This window comes from Sapajus apella, unplaced genomic scaffold (genome assembly GCF_009761245.1).
Source record: "Sapajus apella isolate SASKATOON/1434 unplaced genomic scaffold, GSC_monkey_1.0 scaffold48, whole genome shotgun sequence".
NCBI classification, from domain to species: Eukaryota; Metazoa; Chordata; class Mammalia; order Primates; family Cebidae; genus Sapajus; species Sapajus apella.
In genome coordinates this window covers 14,338,203-14,361,788 of record NW_022436988.1, presented here as the reverse complement: position 1 = coordinate 14,361,788, position 23,586 = coordinate 14,338,203, and the positions used below count along the sequence as shown (strand labels likewise).

The following is a 23,586-nucleotide window of genomic DNA, read 5'->3' as shown; positions in this document are numbered from 1 at the left end:
TGTTCATTTTTTAATTATAGGGTCTGCTTTTTTTCCCCTTGTGATTTAATTGTACTTTTTGACCATATCAAACATTTACAAGGTGCAAAAGTCAAACTGTTTAACAACATATTCCAGAGAATCTTGCTTTCCCCCTCCACGTACCGTTTCTCCCTCCCTTTTTGAGAAATCATTCTTTCATTAGCTTCTAGTGTATCCTTTCAGTGTTTCCTTTTGCAAAAATAAGAATATTCTGCTGTTCCTCCACCAGGAATGCTTGTCCTTGTGATTTTTGAAGTGTTCATAACACTCCCATCTTTTCGATTGATTCCAACCCCTGTGCCACTTCCTCTGTAGCGATTTCTCTAATCCTTGGACCATCATCAAGTTCTCTCTCCTTTTCTCAATCCTAGAGCATTCCTGATTTCCATTCCCTGCGCTCTATCCATCTATTTGGGGGTCTTCATTATATACCATTGTGCATTGTTGTGATTTAAATTTGCTTATGTCTTATCTCTCAGTGTCTTGTTTCTGCCTGTTCCTTGAGAGTGGGATAATGGTTAGACTTCTTTTGTATTTCTCCACAATGTCTAAAAAAAGCCTGGGAATACAGTAATAGGTAATAGATTCAGTCAATTCTTTTAAAAAAATTTTTGACACAGACTCTTCCTCTGTTGCTCAGACTGGAGTACAGTGGCACGATCTTGGCTTACTGCAACCTCTGACCCCTGGGTTCAAGTGATTCTCCTGCCTCAGCCTCCTGAGTAGCTGGGATTATAGGTGTGCACCACCATGCCTGGCTAATTTTTGTATTTTTAGTAGAGACGGGGCTTCACCACGTTGGCCAGGCTGGTCTCGGACTCCTGACCTCAGGGGACCCACCCACCTTAGCCTCCCAAAGTGCTGGGATTAAAGGAGTGAGCCACCATGCCAGACCTCAGTGGATTCTGGTTATTGATAATGTTCCATAAAGCCACTGTGAGTAATGAAAATTAGGAATACTGACTCTTTTGCTTCTAGGGAGAATATGGGGTTAGCTTCCTGTGAGCATCTAGTCACAAAATTTTCATTCACTAATTAAATTAATACGTAACTGTGTTTTGTGAATATTTCTGTGTAAATACATCTTAATATATATATAATTTTTTTTTTTGAGATGGAATCTTGCTCTGTTGCCCAGGCTGGAGTGCAGTGGCACGATCTCGGCTCACCATAGCCTCTGCCTCCTGGGTTGAAGCGATTCTTCTGCCTCGGCATCCCGAGTAGCTGGGGTTATAGGCACCCACCACCATACCCAGCTAATTTTTTTTTAAAAATGTTTTTTGTAGAGACAGGGTTTCACCATGTTGGCCAGGCTGGTCTCGAACTACTGACCTCAAGTGATCCACCCACCTCGGCCACCCAAAGTGCTGAGATTACAGGCACGAGCCATGGTGCCTGGCCTTAACACATACATTTTCTCTGTAAGGCTCATCAAAGCCTTTGAGTGCTTAGGAACACTGCACAGCACTTAGGCACTACATCTGGGGGCCATTTTCCACAGTGAAACCACTGACATGAAACACAAAAATGCAAAGCCGTGGCTCTAAATAGACTGTGTGGACATTTGTTTACAGCATGATATGAGAGCTGAAACCAGAAGGGAGAGGGTCACCTTGTTCAGTGTCTACTGAGAACGTGTGCATCAAAGCAACACAAACTTTTTGCAGGTCTGCCCATATCCGTGAATGATCCTAAATGGCCTCAAGTCTTGATTTTGGGATTAAAAAACTACTACGTTAGTAAGTAGGCACACTGGAAATGTGGAACCTTTGAATAAATAAGATTGACTGAATTCGTTGGATTATATCCATTTGAATGGGTTGTATAATCCTGGACTACTTGTGTTACTTCTCTGGGTTTCATTTTCCTGAAACCCAGAAATCCTATTTCCTTTTTTTTTTTTTTTTTTTTTGTTTTTTGTTCTGTCACCCAGGCTGGAGTGCAGTGGTGCAATCTTGACTTACCACAACCTCTGCTTCCCAGGTTCAAGCGATTCTCCTGCCTCAGCCTCCTGAGTAGCTGGGATTACAGGCATGGGCCGCTATGCCCAGCTAATTTTTATATTTTTAGTAGAGATGGGGTTTCACCATGTTGGACAGGCTGGTCTTGAACTCCTGACCTCAGGTGATCCTCCCACCTCGGCCTCTCAAAGTGCTGGGATTACAGGTGTGAGCCACCACGCACGGCCAGAAATCCCATTTTCTGACCTCTCCCATGACTGGGTGATCTTTGATCTTTGAGCACTGGCATCCCAGGAACTGCATGGGCATTGCCTTTTCTCTTGCTCTCGCCTCCTGTGATTGGTGTGGAACTGACCACTGTTCCTTTCCGTGTAGGTTTGTGGATTTCCATGCAGCTGCCTCCACCTGCTCGCCCTCCCGGGCTTCCTTGCTCACTGGCCGGCTTGGCCTTCGCAATGGAGTCACGCACAACTTTGCAGTCACCTCTGTGGGAGGCCTTCCACTCAACGAGACCACCTTGGCCGAGGTGCTGCAGCAGGCAGGTTACGTCACTGGGATGATAGGTAATTCTGGGCTTCGTCAGCCTGTTGCATTTCCTGCAGTGGCAGCTGCCTTGTGTTTGCAAATCCCCAACATGCTGCCTGTCTGCTTTCCTGTTCATGTCTGCTGTATGAGTTAGAGATGCTCTCAGCTATGAGAACTGAAAAGACCTAACAGTGGATTAAAACATGCATGGAGCTATTTTCCTTCCATCACAGCAAGTTTCCAAGTAAGTGGTTGCTTTCATTAGCTCAGTTGCTCAAAGATGCTGCCGGGAGCCAGGTGCTGTCACTCTGCCATCCTTAGCATGTTGGTGTTTGGTGTTTGTTCTCATGCTTGCTGCCTCATGACTGCCATTCATCAACTTCAGGCCCCTGAACCAGGATTTGGCTAAAGGAAGGAAGAAGAGAAGGGAGGAGGCTCAGCTCCAATCCCACCCCAAGATTTGCACTTACATCTTATTGGCTAGAGCTGGGTCTTTTGGCCACACCTCGCTGCTGCACTCCCAGATTGAAAAACTGGGGACAGCAGTGACTGACTTGAACTTGGGCATGCTAATCTTCCACACTTTGAACAATGCCACAGTTTTATTAGCAGGATACATGGGGCATGGGCATTGGTGGGAGACCAGCAGCATCTGCCACATTGTCCAATGACTTCCTCTCCTTTAAAACAGTTTTTTTTTTTAAGGCATCTCTTACTCAGCATTTATGATGTGCTAGGCACTGGGTTAAATGTTTATTGGTGTGAAGATTATTATTTCTCCCATTGTATTGGCAAGAGAACTGAGTTTCAGGCTGGTGAAGAGACGTTGTCTAATCTGGAATGGTGGAGGCCAGGTCTAGACAGGTAGATCTGTTCCCAGCCTTGCTCTGATGCTCTGCCTCACTGCCGATCTCCCCTCCAGGAACCAAGACAACCCAGTATTCCCAGAAGCATCCTCAGCTGCCTGCGTTTGTTAGCCTAACTCTCAAAGAGCTGGACCCTTTGGGATCCCTGCCTCTCTCCACCATACAGGAAATAGCAAGGGAGGGTGCGACCACAAGTGGTTGGCCCTTGTGTGTCTTCGGTGTCTGAACCATGTGAACCTGTAGGAGGTTATTCCACCCAGGGCTGGTGCGTCTGGTATTGGCCCTCTTGTCCCACTCTGGGCTAAAGAGCCCGACATCCTTCTACGGATGCTCAACCTGGAGTACAGCATTCCTTATCTCAGGAGGGGATGTCCCAGGCTGTAGGAGAGACCAATTAAGGTCCAAACCTTCTCTTTTTCCAATCCCTTTCTTTCCATACCCCAAGGAGTCATTATGTTAACAACATCAACACCAAGACACCATTTGTGAAACTCCCACTGTGGGCTGACTTTCCCAACTAGGCCAGTTACATGTGTCCGTGTAAACCTCACAGCCGGCTGAACGAGGTGGCTCACACCTGTAATCCCAGCACTTAAAGAGGCTGAGGCGGGAGGATCCCTTAAGCCCAGGAGTTTGAGACCCACCTGGGCCATAGTGAGACCCTGTATCTAAACATAAATAAATAAATAAAAAACCTCATAGCCAGGAAGGGTTTGGTCCCAGGGCAGTCCCAGACTCAGTCCTTACACTGCAGTAGGGGGCCTGGCTTCTCCTGGAGCTGGATTTGTTCTCATGCCCCTCCCTCTTCATGAATTTAAACTCTAAGTAACCAATTGTTTGCAGCTTGACTGTTTAGCTGCCGTTCCTTACCCCTTACCACTCACGATACCTTTTGCATGTCTTGGACTGGATATTTAAGCATACCCACCTGTTGAAATTATGAAATAAAGCACACTTTTATGAAAAAATTAAAGACCCATCAAAGGAATATAAGATCCATTTACAACACTCCCACTGTTTTTTTTTTTTTTGAGTCGGAGTCTCATTTTGTCACCTAGGCTGGAGTGCAGTGGTGTGATCTCAGCTCACTGCAACCTCTGCTTCCTGGGTTCAAGTGATCCTTCTGCTCAGCTTCCTGAGTAGCTGGGATTACAGGTACGTGCCACCACACCTGGCTATTTTTATATTTTTAGTAGAGATAAGGTTTCACCATGTTGCCCAGGCTGGTCTTGAACTCCTGACCTCGTGATCCACCCGCCTCAGCCTCCCAAAGTGCTGGGATTATAGGCGTGAGCCACTGCCCCCAGCGTCACACTTTGCTTCTAATCTTGGTTCTTGTTTATGTGTTTTTTGCCTGGTTATGCGCATATCACTGGGCTCCACTTTTTCCCCCTTCACGTTATTCTATGTTTCCATGTAACATAATTTTACATATTATAATTTTTATGATTAAACAATAATTTTCATTATTTTAATATGTCATATTCCCATGTAATGTTTAATCAAAGTATTCCACATAATGCTTAATCCATTTCTCTCAACTTGTTTGTTTGTTTGTTTGAGATAAAGTCTCACTCTGTTGCCCAGGCAGGAGCGCAGTAGTATGATCTTGCTCACTGCAGCCTCCACCTCCTGGGTTCAAGTGATTCTCCTTCCTCAGCCTCCCGAGTAGTCAGGATGACAGATGTGCACCACCATACCTTGCTAAGTTTTGTATTTTTAGTAGAGATGGGGTTTTGCCACGTTGCCCAGACTAGTCACAAACTCTTGGCCTCATGTGATCTGCCTGCCTCGGTCTCCCAAAGTGCTGGGATTACAGGCGTGAGACACTCAATTGACAGCCCATTTCTCTCCATTTTTTATTAATCTTTTTCTCAATCCTATAGAGCAGTTGCAAGGAGGGGATAATGGGCTCCCATGGGCTTTTCGTCCAGCTTCACCGATTCTTAATTTTTGCTCCATGCATTTGTCTTGAAAAATAGTTTGATAATATCTTATGAGGCCACATCAAATAATGTACTTAGGCATACTCCTGTGGTTGCCTGTCAGTCTCTCTCCTTTGAGTGGTTTAATGCTGCTGGCATCTCAATCTTTGTACCACATTCTTTTCTTTGCCCCCTCACCATGGGGGTGACGTCCCTGGGGTCTGCTCCTCAGAGCGGAAGAGCAGATCAGAGAGTTCTGACACTGTCAGAGCTCTGGCCACACATTGCCCAATTATTCCCCTGGATTGAACGCAGTTGCAGACCGAGGAGCAGCAGGCATCTGAGTTTCCTCATTTGCTGCCCTGTAGGTGTCTCGGTGCTTGAACTGCGGGCTGCTGATGTTGGCCAGAGAGGAAGATGATGAAACCAGGCAGGAAGCGAGCATTTCTGAGACCACGTGGGGAGGTGCACCTGCACCCTGGGCTGCCTGGTGCCTTTGCAGCACCCCAGTACAGGCAGGCAAAGTGGAGGGGGTGATGGCCCATGCGGGGTTGCTGTGTCTGCGGAGCCCTCTTTGAGGGGCAGAGGCGCAGCCTGCCGGCTTCTCTGGGCTCCTGGTGATGGCCCGTCTTCCCCTTTCACTGTGGTTTCCTGTGTGAGTCTGGAGTCATCCTTTATGAGTCCCTGTGGACGCCATCTCAGCCCCAGAGAGCAAAGCCTGGCTTGTATACCGCATTGCAGACTCTCTTTGCTTGTCCACAGCACAAGGCAAAGCCGATGAAGAGTTGAGTGTGTGATCAGCTCCTCAGGGGGTCGTGGTACCCCTAGAGGGATTCCTCTGAAAATCTCTCTTTTGTTTTCCTACAGGCAAATGGCATCTTGGGCACCACGGCTCATATCACCCCAACTTCCGTGGTAAGAATTCTTTTGGAGATTTGTTACCTGGGAAACGGAAAATAAAGGTCTCTGTGTGAGATTCCATGAACAGCTAAGCCACCCTGTCTCTGGGGGCAACCTTGAGTTAGGACATCTTTGTTAACAAGGTCATTTGGGTGCATTTGGGGTGCCAGGGCTCCCCTAGGACCTTACACCCGTCTTGGTGGCACCTTCCCTGGCTCCGCTTCCTTGGTGCCTGTTTGCCCTTCCAGCTGCCCCATCACAGGCCCATCAGCTTTTTTGCCATCTCCCGGTTCTTTATGCCTCAGGGAGCTTTCTGCCCCATGAGGTCCAGACTTGGCTAATCTGGGAAGAAGTGTAAACTGACTGATGGGTTCACTGAAGCAGGAAACCTGGCCAGAGACCCAAACAGGAGATGCTGCCTCTTGGCCTCTTCTTGCAGCCTTTGCTTCCTCACCCTCTGGCCTTGGGGAAGTAGGCCAAGATCAAGCTGCCAAAGCCGATTCTCTGAAAATCACTTTGCCGAAGGGCGGATTCTCCAAATGTTCAATTCACTAAATTATTGATGGTTTTTCAAAGTTGCAATTCGTGCCACTGCTCTTTCCCTGACCTCTTCCATTTCCTATGGGAAGCCATGGACTTTCTCCTAAAGGCAGTCAGCTTTGGTGACTTCTTCTGTCCCTGGCCCTACACTGGGTCCCCTTCCTCTCCTGCCGTTTTATAAGCAAATGTGCTTCTGCACCCTGGGCTGCCTGTTTTGCAGACTTCTCCCCTCCCTGGCCCCAATATCTCTCCCGATCACTGTGGAAAATGGCTGAATTGTTCTGCCCTAGACCTGGTGGAAGGTTTGCATCTGAAGGTTTTTGCATTTGGTGAATGATTTTCAGAGGGTTGGCCTGGAGCTTACCTTCAGCAGGGGCCCCAGTGGTCAGTAGCCCCACTGGCTGACATCTTCTTCAGTGCTTACCACCCCTTCGATGCCCATTCTTCTGCCTCTCCTCCCTAGAGCCCCTTTTCCCAGTTGGGCATTCATGGCATCGTCCGTATATGCTTTTAAAAAAATGCAGATGGGGGCAGTGAAGACCTGGCTTTTGCACTCACTAAACATTTCTCCATAACTTATTTCCTCCTTGGTCTTCAGTTTTCTCACTTGGCAATTGAGGGGTTGGACAAGATCAGGTATTGGCACCTAGAGGGCATATTCCTGTGCTGAGGGGATACTGAGACCAGCTCCTGTGCAGCAGGAAATGGTGCCATGAAGGACCTGGTGTCTGCTGTGGGTGCAGGAAGTGGGAAGAAAGAGTATCTCCTATCTATTTGCTGTCTTTAGACCAGGCAGTTCCAAAAAGCCCTCTGGCATGGACATTCTGAGGTTTCCTCGTGCTCATGTCCAAGTTCACTCCTCTTCCCTCCTACCTCTTACATCTTCTCTGTGGCGCCCTGTCCTGGTTCTCATCAGCTTGCTGGCTTCCCCTTCGCACATGCCCTGGGTCATGCCGAGTGCACTCACACGTTCCTTCTAAGCACCCAGGCTCCTCTTGCTGCCCTGGGCTATTTCTCAGGTCAGGGCTTCTGCAAACACAGCGAGGCCTTTCTAACACTGGGGTATGAGGATGTCTGTGATCTAGCTCAGTGGCTGGCATAGACCTGTAGTCCAAATCCAGTATGCTGCCTGGTTTTGTAAACAAAATTTTGTTAGAAAACAGCCAGGCTGGGCATAGTGGCTCATGCCTGTAATCCCAGCATTTTGGGAGGCTGAGGAGGGTGGCTCACCTGAGGTCAGGAGTTCGAGACAAGCCTGGCCAACATGGTGAACCCCTGTCTCTACTAAAAAAATACAAAATTAGCTGGGATGGTGGTACATGCCTGTAATCCCAGCTACTTGGGAGGCTGAGGCAGGAGAATCGCTTGAACTCAGGAGGTGGAGGTTGCAGCAAGCTGAGATCGTGCCACTGCACTCCAACCTGGGTGACAAAACTGAAACTCTGTCTCAAATAAAAAATAAAGAAGAAGAAGAAGAAGAAATAAAAGAGTTGAGTGGCCTTAACAGAGACCATCTGACCCGCAAAACCTAAGATGTTTCCTATTTGGCCTATTCCAGAAAAAGTTTGCTGTCCCTCGTGGAGACTCATCCTGATACTGGATGCAATGACATTTCAGAGCCACATTGTGTACCTAGGGGGTAGCCAAATCCATTTGTACAAACCAAGTTAGCATGAAGGTTTCAATTTTTTAAAAATACAACAAACAGGCGGGGCGTGGTGGCTCACGCCTCTCATCCTAGCACTTTGGGAGTCCAAAGCGGGCGGATCACTTGAGGTCAGGAGTTTGAGACTAGCCTGGCCAACATGCTGAAACCCTGTCTCTACGCAGATACAAAAAAATTAGCTGGGTGTCGTGACGGGTGTCTGTAGTTCCAGCTATTTGGGAGGCTGAGGCATGAGAATTGTTTGAACTCAGGAGGTGGAGATTGCAGTGAACTGAGATCATGCCACTGTACTTCAGCCTGGAAGACAGTGAGAATCTGTCTCAAAAAGAAAAAAAAAAAAAAAAACTACGTACATTTACTAGTTATCCTACATACTCCACGTATTGGGTTGGCAAAGATGTAATGTGTAACTGAAGGGGTGCATCACTAATGGGGAAGGCGGTATTACCCAGATGATAGAAAGTCTTAGGCTACACAAGGAGAATGAGTTGAACGCAGGGTCGTGACAGGTGGGATGCAGTGAGGAGCAGGGAAGTTCTATAGGAAACGTCCCACTAAAACTGGGCTGGGAAGTGCTAATGCAGTTTCACCTGTGAGAGACACAGAGCAGAGAATTCCAGGCAAAGCCACCGAGGCCCCAAGGCATGAGGCTCATGGGGAACTGAAGGGAACTTACTTTGTGTTTAGGATGTGTGGTTATAGAGAGGGCCAAGAGGCATTTGGAGGGGTAGAAGTTGAAGCTGAAAACCCAGCTGTCTCTGTTCCTGGGCCTGGAATTTGAGGCTAATGAGAAATAGCAATTATTTGTGAGATTTGAGTTCCATCTCCCTCTAGAGAAATAAAGAGAGCCGAAGCAGTTACCTGGGCAGCTGGGGAAGGTTTCCTTTTTCTGGAGAATTTGTGCATTCTAGTTGCATACGTAGCTATAGCCTTTGATTAAAAGCTTGGGTTGGAGAAGGGATAGAATGAAGGAGGAACTCAGAAAAAAAACTTCAACACAAAGACTTTGGGTCTCAATGCTCACACCCTTCCATCCTTCACCTTCACTCCTCCACTCCAAGCCCAAATTCTGCCAGTCTTTTGAGTCCCAGCTGAAAAGCAGTATCTTTCAAAGAGAATTTTGGGATTCCTGCCCCTACCCCCATTACCATTTGGGGGTAACTTCCTCTGATCACTCTTGTTGGCTCATCTATTCATCTTTTATTGCTTAATCTTTATATCTTATTTTCTCTTGACATGAAACATCTCTTGAGGACAGAATTTATTCTTTCTGAAAAAAGTTTTATAATTTTTTTCTCTGTAGTTGTAGCAGCTAAGAACAGTTTATTTATTTATTTTTTATCCCTTAATGTGTCATGTGTGTAGTAGGTTTTCACCCAATACTGAGTATGTCCATAATTTCACTGAAGGTGTTAGATGTGTAATAATTCTCTCCACTTCCTCCCAAACTGGGTTAATTCTAATCACAAGATGTTTTGCAAATCTAGTCTAACAGCCAGAACCCAGCAAAGTGATTTTCTGTGCATACTACAAAGGGATATTAATCAAATCCTCTTTTAATTACATACTCTCTAGCACTGCAATATTAAATCATAGGAAATTAAATTTTTGCCGTGGGTATACGAAAGCAAGCACATGGAGTCACGGCCACGTGGGGATGCTTACCACTTGCTTCTATTCCAGGTTTTGATTACTACTTTGGAATCCCGTATAGCCATGATATGGGCTGTACTGATACTCCAGGATACAACCACCCTCCTTGTCCAGCGTGTCCACAGGGTGATGGACCATCAAGGTAATGCTGTCTGACACATTTGTGATAGGCTTCAAGACAAGGCAAAATCCCAAGACTGTGGTCCATCAGGAATAAATAAAAGATTCAGACAGGAAACAGTTAAGACAGCAAATAAGATAGATGGTACATCCTGTGCAAATTTAAATGCGTTATTTGCAGGGAGTGTAAGAAACTTTTCAATGACGAGGTCCACAACATTCTTCTATTGAAATTTTCCAGGTTCCTTGGATTGTTGAGCTCAGCTGGGGAGAGCCTTGTGCTGCCAGGGTCTCACATGTGGGGCCTCCCTCCCTCCTCCTCTGCCTGCTGGCTTTGCTTCTAGCCCAGACACTGAACATAAGGAGAGATAGAGAGAGAGAGAAAAAAAAAGTGCACAGGACCCCTTTTGAGCTTCTCCCACTGTGGACAAGTAAGCCAGCATTCTGATACTGGAATACCAAGCAGGCACCAAACAGGATGTTTTGAAAAACATTTAATGACATGGGAAAGTGTTCATGTTATAATAGTAAGTGAAAAAAAAAAAAAAAAAGCAGGAAGCAGGTCATCAATAGTAAGATCTTAATGGCCTCTGTAGCCCTATCTTTGTAGTCCTATCAACAGAGACTCAAGGGAGTTATGCTGAAATGTTATCAAGGGAACTCTCTGGTCCTGGGACTTAGGGTTTTCATTTTTTTTCTTTTTTGTTTTTTTGAGACTAAGTCTTACTCTGTCACCCAGGCTGGAGTGCAGTGCTGCGATCTCTCTGCTCACTGCAACCTCTGCCTGCCGGGTTCACGCGATTCTCCTGCCTCAGCCTCTTGGGTAGCTGGGACTGCAAGGCGCTTGCTACCACACCTGGGTAATTTTTGTATTTTTAGTACCATGTTGGCCAAGCTGGTCTTGAACTCCTGACCTTAGGTGATCTGCATGCCTCGGCCTCCCAAAGTGCTGGGATTACAGGTATGAGCCACCGTGCCCAGCCAGGGTTTTCATTTTCTTATTTCTCATTGTATTTTCTAAATATTTTGTGATATATTTATGATCACAAAAAGATGATAAGCCTTACTTAGGTAATAAAACAGCACAAACCACATGTTCCCCTTATTCAGACAGTACACTGTGGTCATTTCTAAGGCCACAGGTGTCTGAGCCACTCGGGAAAGGTGAGTCTCAGCTGCTCTATCTATAAAACAATAGTTAATATAATAATGGTTGCTTATGGAGAAATTGTTACATTCTAAGCACTGTCCATATTTATCTGTAATCCATATGACCACTGTGTGAGGTAGGTATTTCTTAGGTTGGTACAAAAGTAATTGTGGTTTTTGCCATTACTTTCAATGGCAACAACCTCAATTACTTTTGCACCAACCTGATGCCTGATTTTGTTGCCCAGGATACGGTAGAGCTGGTAAGAGGTGGGAATGGAGATTCCAATCTGGGTTTCTCTGAGTCCAGAGCCCATGCCCTTTCTATCTTTGCTACTCATAATGTGGTCGCTGAACCTGCATGATGGATATCACCTACATGCTTGTTAGAAATGGACAAATTCACACCCCACCCCCAGGCCTGCCTTTTAACAAGACTCACGCCTGCAGTGAGCTATGATCACACCACTGCACTTCAGCCTGGGCCATAGAGTAAGATCCAGTCTCAAAAAATAAATTAAAAATTAAAAAAAACAAAAAAACAAAAACAGGGCTGGGCACGGGTGGCTCATGCTTGTAATCCCAGCACTTTGGGAGGCTGAGGCAGGTGGATCACGAGATTAGTAGATCTAAAGTGTTGGGATTACAGGCATGAGCTACCGCGCCCAGCCTTAATTTTTAATCCATGTTAAAAATCTCTTTTTAATCTATGTTAAAAATCCATGAGTATGAATCCTCCCTAATGTTGCTGAAAAAAAAAAAAAATCCAATAGAAGGCCAGGTTCAGTAGGTCACTTCTGTAATCCCAGCACTTTGGGAGGCTGAGGTGGGTAGACCGTGTGAGCCCAGGAGTTTGAGACCAGCTTGGTCAACACAGCAAAACCCCATCTCTGCAGAAAATAAAAAAATTAGCCAGGTATGGTAGCCTGTGCCTGTAGTTCCAGCTACACAGGAGACTGATGTGGGAGGATAGCTTGAGGGGAGGTGGCGGTGAGCTGAGATCATGTCACTGCACTCCAGCCTGGGTGACAGAGCCAGATCCTGTTTCAAAAAAGAAAAAAAAAAAAAAAAGAAAAGAAACAGAAAATAATGAGTGGCTTCGGAGACAAAAAAAAAAAAAAAAAAAAAAAAAGGAAAGAATGTAAATGACTCATGGAGATGCAATGATTTAATAAAAAGCTGAAAAATTCAACATAGATAGGGGATTAGTGTTATAATGCCCAGCATGGTGATAATTCTTTTCCTCTTTTAAAAAATTCATGATGCCTGTAATCCCAGCACTTTGGGAAGCCCAGGTGGGCGGATCATTTGAGCTCAGGAGTTTGAGACCAGCCTGGCCATGGCAAAACTCCATCTCTACAAAAAATACAAAAATTAGCCAAACACGGCAACACACACCTATAGTCCCAGCTACTCATGAGGCTGAGATGGGAGGATTACCTGAGCCCAGGAGTTTGAGGCTACAGTGAGCTGAGATTGTGCCACTGCACTTCAGCCTGGGTGACAAAGTGAGACCCTGTGTCAAAAAAAAAAAAAAAAATTGTGGTTTTTGACAATTCTGTACGCAGTCTGACCATATCTCCTATATTTCTATAATGGGGTATATGTGCATGTAGGTGTGAAGGGGATTTTTGATTTCTTCACAGATCCTTCCCGGCACTATTAGAACCATGTATTTGCCTAAGAGGATTCCATTTACTACCCGTTCTATCTCCGTTGCTCCCAGCTTCTTTCTTCGTTTTCTTTGGTGACCAGGACTGAGAGCTTGAGTTGTTTGTTTTTTTTTTTAATTCCTAATACACTGAAGCTGTGTGCAATGCACTAACCATTCATTATCTCTTTTAGACCACCAGCACCCCTGTAAGGATGGCACAGGCCACCCCATGCTACAGATAAGGAGATAACTCTGGGAGTTTAAGTAACTTGCCAGAGATCATGACCAGACCATGACTCAGCCACATTGATGGGCAGCCGTGGCTCAGATTCATTTCAATCTATAAGACCAAATCCTGAGATTGATTTTGTTTGTTTGTTTGCTCCTTTTTTTCTTTCTTTGAGACGGAGTCTCGCTCTGTCACCCAGGCTGGAGTGCAATGGCGCAGTCTCGGCTCACTGCAACCTCTGACTCCTGGGTTCAAATGATTCTACTGCCTCAGCCTCTCGAGCAGCTGGGATTACAGGCGCGCATCACCATACCTGGCTAATTTTTGTATTTTTAGTAGAGACAGGGTTTTACCATGTTGGCAGGCTGGTCTCAAACTCCTGACCTCAAGTGATCTGCCAGCCTTGGCCTCTCAAAGTGCTGGGATCACAGATGTGAGCCACCAAGCCCAGCCTTATATATTCTGTCCTATTTTCATACCTGATATTACATGAAGTCCCGATTATGGACTTCAGAATATGCCAAATTGCACACCATACGCAGAGGCTGAGATTGAAGTGAGACAGCAGAGAAAGCCAGCAATGGGGCTGTTGATTGGCTGTGGGACTCTGCTTGACATAATTTAGCCTCTTCAGACCTCAGTTTCTCTTTCTGCAAAATGGGAATAATAAAAAATAATGTCCCTAGCTCATGAGAATCTCTGTAAGCTTTACAGAGGGATCAGCTTATCCAAGGAGCATAAACATCTATTCAAAGGGAATGGAAGAAAGTATTATACATAGACTTTTACACTGGGAGGAAATGGCCAACCAGAAAAATCATTTGTGGCCAGAGTGTTGTATTTATGTGCATTTGTATTGTTGCATTAAGGCATTTCGTTTTCCTCCATGAGTACGTAGGAAATGAATACGGTCTGTGGTTTCCATGCAGGAACCTTCAAAGAGACTGTTACACTGACGTGGCCCTCCCTCTCTATGAAAACCTCAACATTGTGGAGCAGCCAGTGAACTTGAGCAGCCTTGCCCAGAAGTATGCTGAGAAAGCAACACAGTTCATCCAGCAGGCAAGGTGAGGAGCCTCCCTTCCTCCCCGCTGCCTCCCCCGACTTCCACCTTCCCCTGCACACACACCACATCTCTTGGCCTTGGCACTCTCGAGGCTGTGGCAGAGTTTTGCTGCTTAGCAGAGAGGGATGCTTGCATGTTTCCTATAAATAAAGCTGGAAACCAGCACCTTCTGGAAATCCCCAGTCCTGGGTTAGAAATTCCTCAGGTAGGCCGGGCACAGAGGCTCATGCCTGTAATCCCAGCACCTTGGGAGGCCGAGACAGGTGGATCACCTGAGGTCAGGAGTTTGAGACCAGCCTGGCCAACATGGTGAAACCCTGCCTCTACTAAAAATACAAAATTAGCTGGTCGTGGTGGGGCATGCCTATAATCCCAGCTACTGGGGAGGCTGAGGCAGGAGAATCGCTTGAACCCCGGAGGTGGAGGTTGCAGTGAGCCGAGATCACACCATTGCACTCCAGCCTGGAAAACAAGAGTAAAACTCCATCTCAAAAAAAAAAGGAATTCCTCAGGTATGTTCCTACGGTCCCTGGCGGCTTATTCCTGTTGCTTTGATCATTTCGGTCATGTTACACTGTCATGATCATTTTGTCCTCTCCTTCTAGGGTATAAGCTCCTCAAGGGTAGGGCCCGCCCAGCGTACTCTGGGCACTCAAGGCATTTGTTGAGCTTACTAGCTGGCAGGATGTATGCCTTTTCTATTGCTGCTGTAACAACTGACCACTAATTTAGTAGCTAAAACAACGGTAATTTAGTCTGCTACAGATCTGGAGGCCAGATGTCCAAAATGAGTCTTAGGGCACTAAAATCAAGGCATCAGCAGGGCTGTTTTCTTGGGGAGTCTCTAGGGGAAAATCCCTTCCTTGCCTTTTCCAGCTTCTGACATTTCTAAGCTATGGCCGTATCTCACCCCTAATTCTGTTGTTCACTTGCCATTTTTTCTTTTCAAATCTCCCCTCTGGCTCCCACTTACAATCGCATTTGTGACTGCATTTAGGGTCCGCCAGGAGAATCCAAGGTGATTCCCCTACCTCAAGATCCTTAACATAATTCCACCTGAAAAGTCCCTTTTTCCATATAAGGTAACATTCACCGACTCCAGGAATTAGACTCTGCGTATCTTTGGGCACTATCCTTCATTCTACCAGATGGAAGTTACAAATTCCAGCATCTAGAAGGCACAGATAGGTAACCTTAAAGAGGGAAGGAAGTAGGATGAACGTAGAGCATTAGGGAGTGGTGGGATCTGCAGAGAACCCATAGCGCATGGCCCATCTACAGAGGGCAGCTACTGCCTCGCTCCAGCTGCTTGGTGCTTCTTTGTGAAAATGTGAACCTGGAATATCAGATCTTTCATGTTTCAAGAGAAATAGGATACCTGACTTTTACGTGAAATCTCCTGATCTTGAAATGTTAGAAACTACTAATTAACAAAAGGCTGAAGGTGGTAGCTCACACCTATAATCCCAGCACTTTGGGAGGCCGAGGTGGGCAGATTGCTTGAGTCTAGGAGTTCAAGACCAGCTTGGGCAACATGGTGAAACCCTGTCACTACAAGCAATACAAAAATGAGCTGGGCATGGTGATGTGTACATGTTGTTCCAGCTACTCAGGAGGCTGAGGATGGAGGATTACTTGAGCCTGGGAGGCATAGGTTGCAGTGAGCCAAGACTGTGTCACTGAATTCCAGCCTGGGTGGCAGAGTGAGACCCTGTCTCAACAAAATAAAAAGTAAAATTAAGTAAAAGTAAATAAGAATAACAAAAAGTGGGCTGGGTGTAGTGGCTCACACCCATAACCCTAGTGCTTTGGGATGACACTGGGTAATCCTCCCAGGTGGGAAGATTGCTCAAGGCCAGGAATTTCAGACCAGCCTGGACAACATGGTGAAACCTCATCTTTACAAAAAATTTTTAAAAATGGTTGGGCGCAGCGACTCACGTCAATAATCCCAGCACTTTGGGAGGCCGATGCTGGCAGATCACCTGAGGTCAGGAGTTTAAGACCAGCCTGGCCAACATGGTGAAATCCCATGTTTACTAAAAATACAAAAATTAGCTGGGTGTGGTGGCACGCACCTGTAGTCCCCGCTACTCTGGAGGCTGAGGCAGGAGAATTGCATGAACCCAGGAAGCGAAGGTTGCTGTGACCTGAGATCGTGCCACTGCACCCCAGCCTGGGCGACACAGCAAGACTCTGTCTCAAAAAAAATTAATAAAAGTTATTAAATAGCTGAGCATAGTGGTGTGAATCTGTAGTGCCAGCTAACTCGGGAGGCTGAACTGGGAGAATCGCTTAAGTCCAGGAGTTCAAGGCTGCAGTGAGCCATAATCGCATCGCTGGACTCCAGTCTAGGTAACACATTGAGATCCTGTCTCTTAAAAAACCCCCAAAATCCCAAAAACAAAAAAGCGAAAACAAGACCATACCACATTGTATCTCTAACAAATCACATATGTATGAGGATTGCTGGTTTACAACCTCGGTCAGATGTCAGGCAAAGAATGGACGTTGTGAAATAATGGACAACTCCCAAATTGTGCACACTTATCTGGAGTGCACACCTATAGACCTTGGGGTGCAGGTGGATACACACACATGTACATGCACACATGCACACACAATCACCCTCCCCACCCCCTTCATAACTTCCTTGTGCTGCCCTCTAATGATCCCAAATATGTTCATCTTATGTTCCTCCCAGGATTATACACTCCTCGAGGATGATGGGCTCCAAGAAACTGGGCGTTTTCTACAGCCTTAGCCCAGGTGGGCCAGGAAACACGTGCTGCACGGCTGTCCACTTGGGCAGAATTAAAAAGGGACTACCTGTGGCTAAGTGATCACAGCAGCCCCTTGAATATGCGGGAATCCCCCACCCCTCGATCAGCCACATTGGACGTTTTTTTTTTTTTTTGAGACAAAATCTTGCTCTGTCACCCAGGCTGGAGAGCAGTGGAGCAATCTCAGCTCACTGCAACCTCTGCCTCCTGGGTTCAAGTGATTCTCCTGCCTTAGCCTTCTGAGTAGCTGGGATTACAGGCATCTGCCACCACATCTGGCTAATTTTTATATTTTTAGTAGAGACAGGGGTTTCACCATGTTGGCCAGGCTGGTCTCGAACTCCTAGCCTCAGGTGATCCACCCGCTTCGGCCTTCCAAAGTGCTGGGATTACAGGCATTAGCCACCGTGCCCGGCCCACATTGGACTTTTTTAGAGAGAAGCTCAACAGGGAGGGTAGAGGCAGCAATGCAGAAGATCCAGGCATCCTTTTTCTTGGTAATAAAATCTATTAAGGTCTTAATTTCAAAAGCAGCTCCTAAGGGCTTCAGAGATTGCACCTTAGGGGTTTTTCAGGACCTTCTGAGTTTCTGTAAAACTGTCGTTTTATTTTAGATTGTTCATAGTTGAAAGGGCAGAGCCTCTTCTTCCATTTGAAGGGTTGAGGGTCTCCCAGTTCCCTGCATCTTTGGGACGGTTTCAGGTCCCTGTACCCCATGACACATGGATGCTTCAAGGCTGCTGGGGACAGTCTTTTCTGCTTTTGCAGTGGATCAAACAACACTGTGTTCTTGGGGGAAAGAATGGGGACTCCAGGGTGTTTAACTTTGAAGTGGGCATGGAGCCGGGACATCCACCCATTAATTAATCAGTTAAAAGGCAACTCAACCAATAGCCTCTTTATTGTACATAAAAGGGGAACACTTTGTTAATTCATTAACTGGTTATTAAGTGAAAAGTCACGAGTCCTGTTGGCATTTAACTTTACCGAAGGAAGTCCTCAGAAATACTGATTTCTTTGGGATTGCCACATGCCAAATGATTTTCTGAGCATTAGCAGAAAAGGCCCCCAGGTCCATGCCCATCCTCCTCCATGACTTCGTCTCCTGCCTCAAGCCCCTCCCCCAACTTGGACCTGTTTGTCAAATCCACCAGGTATCCTTTGCGTGTGGCTTTTGGCTCTTCCTTGGCAAGGGGGTCCACCCTAGGGCTTAGGGAGTTTTTAGTTGGGTCTTTAGTTGGCTTTAGTGTCTTACCCAAGGCTCTCGATATAGTACTTGAGTATCACTGCTGGTCATTCAGTTTAGTTGACTTTAGCCCCTTAATCTGGTAGCAATGCTAAATGCTAATGCTTGATTTTAGCTTTTTAAGCAGAAGGCAGAGCTCTGAATAGGACAAAGGAGGGGGTAGAAGGCATGGGGTCCCAGTTCCCAGAGCTAGCTGAGCCTCTGTTCCCTATGAGGTCTGGGACTGTGCATTGCACCTATGGGGAACACAGGGCTTGATAAGCAGAGTGTGTCAGGCATCCGGGTGAGCAGTAGCCCAGGCTGTCTGAAATCAGACATTTCTCCCTTTTTTTTTCTTGAGACTGAGTCACTCACTCTTACTGCCCAGGATAGAGTGCAGTGGCGCGATCTCGACTCACTGCAAACTCTGCCTCCCAGGTTCAAGCAATTCTCCTGCCTCAGCCTCCTGAGTAGCTGGGATTACAGGCGAGTGCCACTATACCTGGCTAATTTTTGTATTTTTAGTAGAGACAGGATTTCACCGTGTTGGCCAAGTTTGTCTCAAACTCCCGACCTCAAGTAATCCACTCGCCTTGGCCTCCCAAAGTGCTGGGATTGCAGGTGTCAGCCACTGCACCTGGTCTGAAATCAAACATTTTATACAAATCAATATTCCATGGTGTCATGGACTACACACTGAAATCGTAACTCTTAATGGGGTGGTAGTAGGAGGTAGGGCCAGAACGAAGTAATTAGCTTTAGATAAGGTCGAGAGTGAAGCCCCCATGATGGAATTCGTGTTTGTATTAAAAGAAGAGAAAAAGACTAGGGTGTGCTCTCTCTTGGCCATGTGAGGATATAGTGGGAAGGCAGCTATCTGTTAATAAGCCAAGAATCAGCCCCTTACCAGACAGTGGACTTCCCAGCCTCTAGAACTGGTAGACCTAAAGCCAGGCATGGAGGCTCACGCCTGTAATCCCAACACTTCGGGAGGCCAAGGGTAGGGGATTGCTTGAGCTCAGGTGTTCAAGACCAGCCTGGGCAACATAGTGAGACCCCACCATCTCTACAGAAACAAAACAAAAAAATGAGGTCCTTCTCCATTCTAGAACCTGGAAAAAGAAGAAAAGAGGCCACGCACAATGGCTCATGCCTGTAATGCCAGCACTTTGGGAGGCCACGGTGGGTGAATCACATGAAGTCAGGAGTTCAAGACCAGCCTGGCCAACATGGTGAACCCCATCTCTACTAAAAGTACAAAAATCAGCTGGGCATGGTGGCACATACCTATAATCCCAGCTACTTGAGAGGCTGAGGTAGGAGAATACTTGAGCCCGGGAGATGGAGGTTGCAGTGAGCTGAGATCATGCCATTGCACTCCAGCCTGGGCAACAGGAGCGAAACTCCGTCTCAAAAACAAATAAACCCAAAAAACAGAATTGGGAGAAGTCGATGGTTGTATCCTAAGCCACCCCAGGAACTGGTGTTTTGTTACACCAGCCAAGCAGGCTAAGACACAGGTCCTCAGGATGCAGACATGAAAGACATGTTTCAGCCTTCCTGAGCTCACCCCTGGGATCTGCAGAATTCTCTTTTACTTGATTCGCTGCCTGCCTTCAGTGCTGGCCCCTGTGCTTGTCTAAGTGCCCCCGAGGTGGTGCTGCCCGCTCTGCATCCCGCCTCTCACCCGGCTGTGTGTGATGACCATGCGAGGCGGAGAGCACAGCCCTGGGGGAGACGTTCGATATGATTGCATCGCTACTCGTTAGTTTATTCTCTCACTCACTAGAGATTCATCTCTGCATTTAAACAGGAAAAAGGAGAAAGATGGGTTGGGGGTGCCTGTGGTCTTTGGATCTGAACCTGGATCCCTCACGTTGGTTGTGTTTTCCCTTTTCTAGTCGCCATTCCAGTTGTTTCCCCCACAAATAACATGTGTTCCCTTTAGAAATCTTGGCAAACTGAGACAAGCAGGCAAACAAACAAAATCACCCTGAATGCCACATCCCAGAAATAGCCTGTTGTTTTGTGTGTGTGTGTGTGTGTGTGTGTGTGTGTGTGTGTGTGTGTGTGTGTTTTGTTGTTGTTGTTTTGGGACAGAGTCTCGCTCTGTCACCCAGGCTGGAGTGCAGCCCCGCAATTTTGGCTCACTGCAACCTCTGCCTCCCGCGTTCAAGTGATTCTCCTGCCTCAGCCTCCTGAGTAGCTGGGATTACAGGCACAGGCTACCACGCCCAGCTAATTTTTTAGTAGAGACAGGGTTTTACCATGTTGGCCAAACTGGTCTTGAACGCCTAACCTCAGGTAATCTGTCTACCTTGGCTTCCCAAAGTTCTGGGATTATAAGCATGAGGATCATCTGTTTTAATAGAGCTGAGTATGTTCTTCTAGCCTCATTCTATGCTGGTGCATAAACATGTTTCCTGGTTTTATTAAGGTATAGTTGAAATGAACATGTTTTAAAAAACAAAAGTGGAGTCACACTGTGTTATAATCAGCATTTTTTTTTTTAAGCACAAGGTATCCCCACTCTATTTTCTATTCAGCACAAGTGTATAATGAAGAGGTAGCTTGCGGGAGAGTTGCCTCAGGGGACGGGTCTGTGTAGGCTCTGCCTGATGTCATCTTTTGGAATCTAGCCTGGCATCAGGATGCAGAGAAAGAGGTACATCCTTGGGCACCATTTATACGTACTACTGCTGGCATGTATTCAACATTATTAACAAGAAAGTGGCCGGGCATGGTGGCCCGTGCCTGTAATCCCAGCACTTTGGAAGGCCAAGGCAGGCAGATAGATCACTTGAGGTCAGGAGTTTGAGACCAGCCTGGTCAACATTTTGAAACTTCATCTTTATTAAAAATTAGCCAGACGTGGTGGCGCATGCCTGTAGTCCCAGCTACTCAGGAGGCTGAGACAAGAAAATCACTTGAACCTAGGAGGCAGAGGTTGTAGTGAGCTGAGATCACACCACTGCACTCCAGCCTGGAAGACAGAGTGAGACTCCATCTCAAAAACAAAAAACCAGAAAGCTACCATTTACTAGATGCTGAGTGTGGGAAGTTATACAACAACTCTGTTGGGAGGTCTGATTGTCCCCATTTTGTAGATGACAGAGGTTAAGTTAATTGTCCAGGGCTAATTAGTCTTGAAATAATAAAAAATCCAGGCGTTTGGATGCAAGATTCTTAAGCTCTTCACCAGCCTGTGCTCTGCCGTCTCTCATAACTGCCCGTCTCTGTAAGCCTCTGGCTTAGGGTGCTAATGTGACTGTGAATAGTGGGTGAGAGTTTAGAGGATGATGATGGGTGATGAAGGGTAGACCGTGGAACCACCCCTTGTCCATACGCATGGTGAACTGGTTTCTAAGAAAACAGCCACAATCGGTAGCATTTGCCACTTCCTGGGGTATCAATACTCACTCTCACCGTGGCTAGTTTCAAGCTATGGAGATGTCACTGAATGTGGCTTTGAGAAATGATGGGCAGTAGCAAGCCATTGTGTGTTATTTCCACCACACAGATACCACAGATGTAAATAATCCCATGAGCATGCCTAATAGTAGAATGTAATAATTAGGAAGTGATAAATGGTGAGATGTACTATCTTTTAAAAATATAATTTATTTTTTTCTTTATTTTTTTGAGACTTTTTAGGGTCTTGCTCTGTCATCCAGGCTGGAGTGCAGTGCACAATCTTGGCTCACTGTGACCTCCCCTCCTGGGTTCAAGCAGTTTTCCCTGCCTCAGCCTCCCGAGTAGCTGGGATTACAGTCGCCTGCCACCACACCTGACTAATTTTTGTATTTTTTAGTAGGGATGGGGTTTCGCCATGTTGGCCAGGCCGGTCTCAAACTCCTGATCTCACGTGATCCACCTGCCTCGGCCTCCCAAAGTGCTAGGATTATAGGCATCAACCACTGTGCCTGGCAAAAAAAAAAAAAAATTATTTAATTATAAACTTATATAATTCAATTTTTAGCAACGGCCATGTTTAACAACTGGTTTAAAAAATTCTTGAAATTTGAGCCAGCTCTAGGCACCACTGCAATGTGGAATCTACCTGAAAATTTTTTAAAAAGATACCACCTCTGGCTAGGAACTGCTCTGTGCAGCGTACCCAGCCAGTAGATTGTAAGCTGGAGATAAGGACCCATTCACTCAGCAGGATGTCCTCTTACACGCCACAACCTGCCCAACCGTACATGACCATCCCTGAGAGAGTGGGCCCAGGCACTGCGAATCAGTGCTGTGTGAAAAAAAACTCAGCAAGACTGGAGATGTGTTCTGTCTGCACTGTCCAAGCTGCTGGCTTCTAGCCACCTGCTGCTGCTGCTGAGCATTCGAAATGTGGCTAGAAATATGTGTGTGTGTGTGTGTGTGTGTGTGTGCGCGCGCGTGTGTGTGTGTGTATTTGTGGATATGTGTATATACAGATATATATAATCATAAAATTTTACCATCTTAACCATTTAAATGCGAAGTTCTGTGGCATTGAACATTCACCTTGTTTTGCAACCATTACCACTATCCATCTTCAGAACTTTTTCATTTTTTTCTAACAGAAAAATAAACATAGACTCCTCAGTTTTTCTTCCCTGCAGTTCCCCACCACTCACCATCCTACCTTCTCTCTCTGAATTTGACTATTCTGGGTAGGTCATACATGTGGAATCATACAGTGTTTGTTTCTTGGTGACTGGACTATTTCACTTAGTATAATACTCTCCAGGTTCACCCATGTGCTAGCATGTGAGCCATGGAATTTTCAATATGGTTTAATTTTCATTAATTGAAATCTAAGTAGCTACACGTGGCTTGTGGCTGCTGCTCTGAACAACACAGCTATAGCAATGTTGCAGGGAAAGTGTGGATTTAAACGGGGAAGGCAGAGGCCCCTGTCTTGGGGCTTGTGTCCAGGGTTTTATGCCCATCAAAGAGAACTGAGTGTAAGCACAGTCCCAGGCAGCAGACCCCAGAAGCCAGGATGCAGGGGGTTTGAGAGCACAGTTGACTCTAGACCAACTAGAGGTGGTGTAAACCAGGTGAGCTAAGGAGAACCCTGGGGCAAACTGAATCTCTGAGCATGAAAGGCGTGTGCATCTACCACATCCTCTATATGTGGTTGACTGTGCTCTCTCACTACCCTTTCTTGCTGTCCTCTGAAAGACCCCCTGTGGATGGGCCTGTGGGGGCGGGACCCCCTGAAGGTCCCTGCTGCCACTGTGATTCTACAGCTGCTCTTGCCTGGGAGTGGGGCCGGGACCTTTGCTTGGAGGCTACCCCAGCTCCCTCCAAGCCTTTTA

At 46.4% G+C, this 23,586-nt stretch overlaps 1 protein-coding gene across 9 annotated transcripts in view; it reads left to right on the top strand.

Moving 5' to 3' along the window:
* ARSG (arylsulfatase G) overlaps nt 1–23,586 on the top strand; it is a 146,565-nt gene that overhangs the window by 76,715 nt on the left and 46,264 nt on the right. For 7 of the 9 annotated variants that reach the window (XM_032241904.1, XM_032241905.1, XM_032241907.1 and 4 more), the window contains exons 3-6: nt 2,358–2,545; nt 6,166–6,213; nt 10,088–10,199; nt 14,139–14,276. In XM_032241904.1, the coding sequence (XP_032097795.1) occupies nt 2,358–2,545; nt 6,166–6,213; nt 10,088–10,199; nt 14,139–14,276 (486 nt within the window). The remainder of the gene's footprint in view (nt 1–2,357; nt 2,546–6,165; nt 6,214–10,087; nt 10,200–14,138; nt 14,277–23,586) is intronic. The other 2 variants (XM_032241908.1, XM_032241909.1) reach the window with 1 other exon arrangement.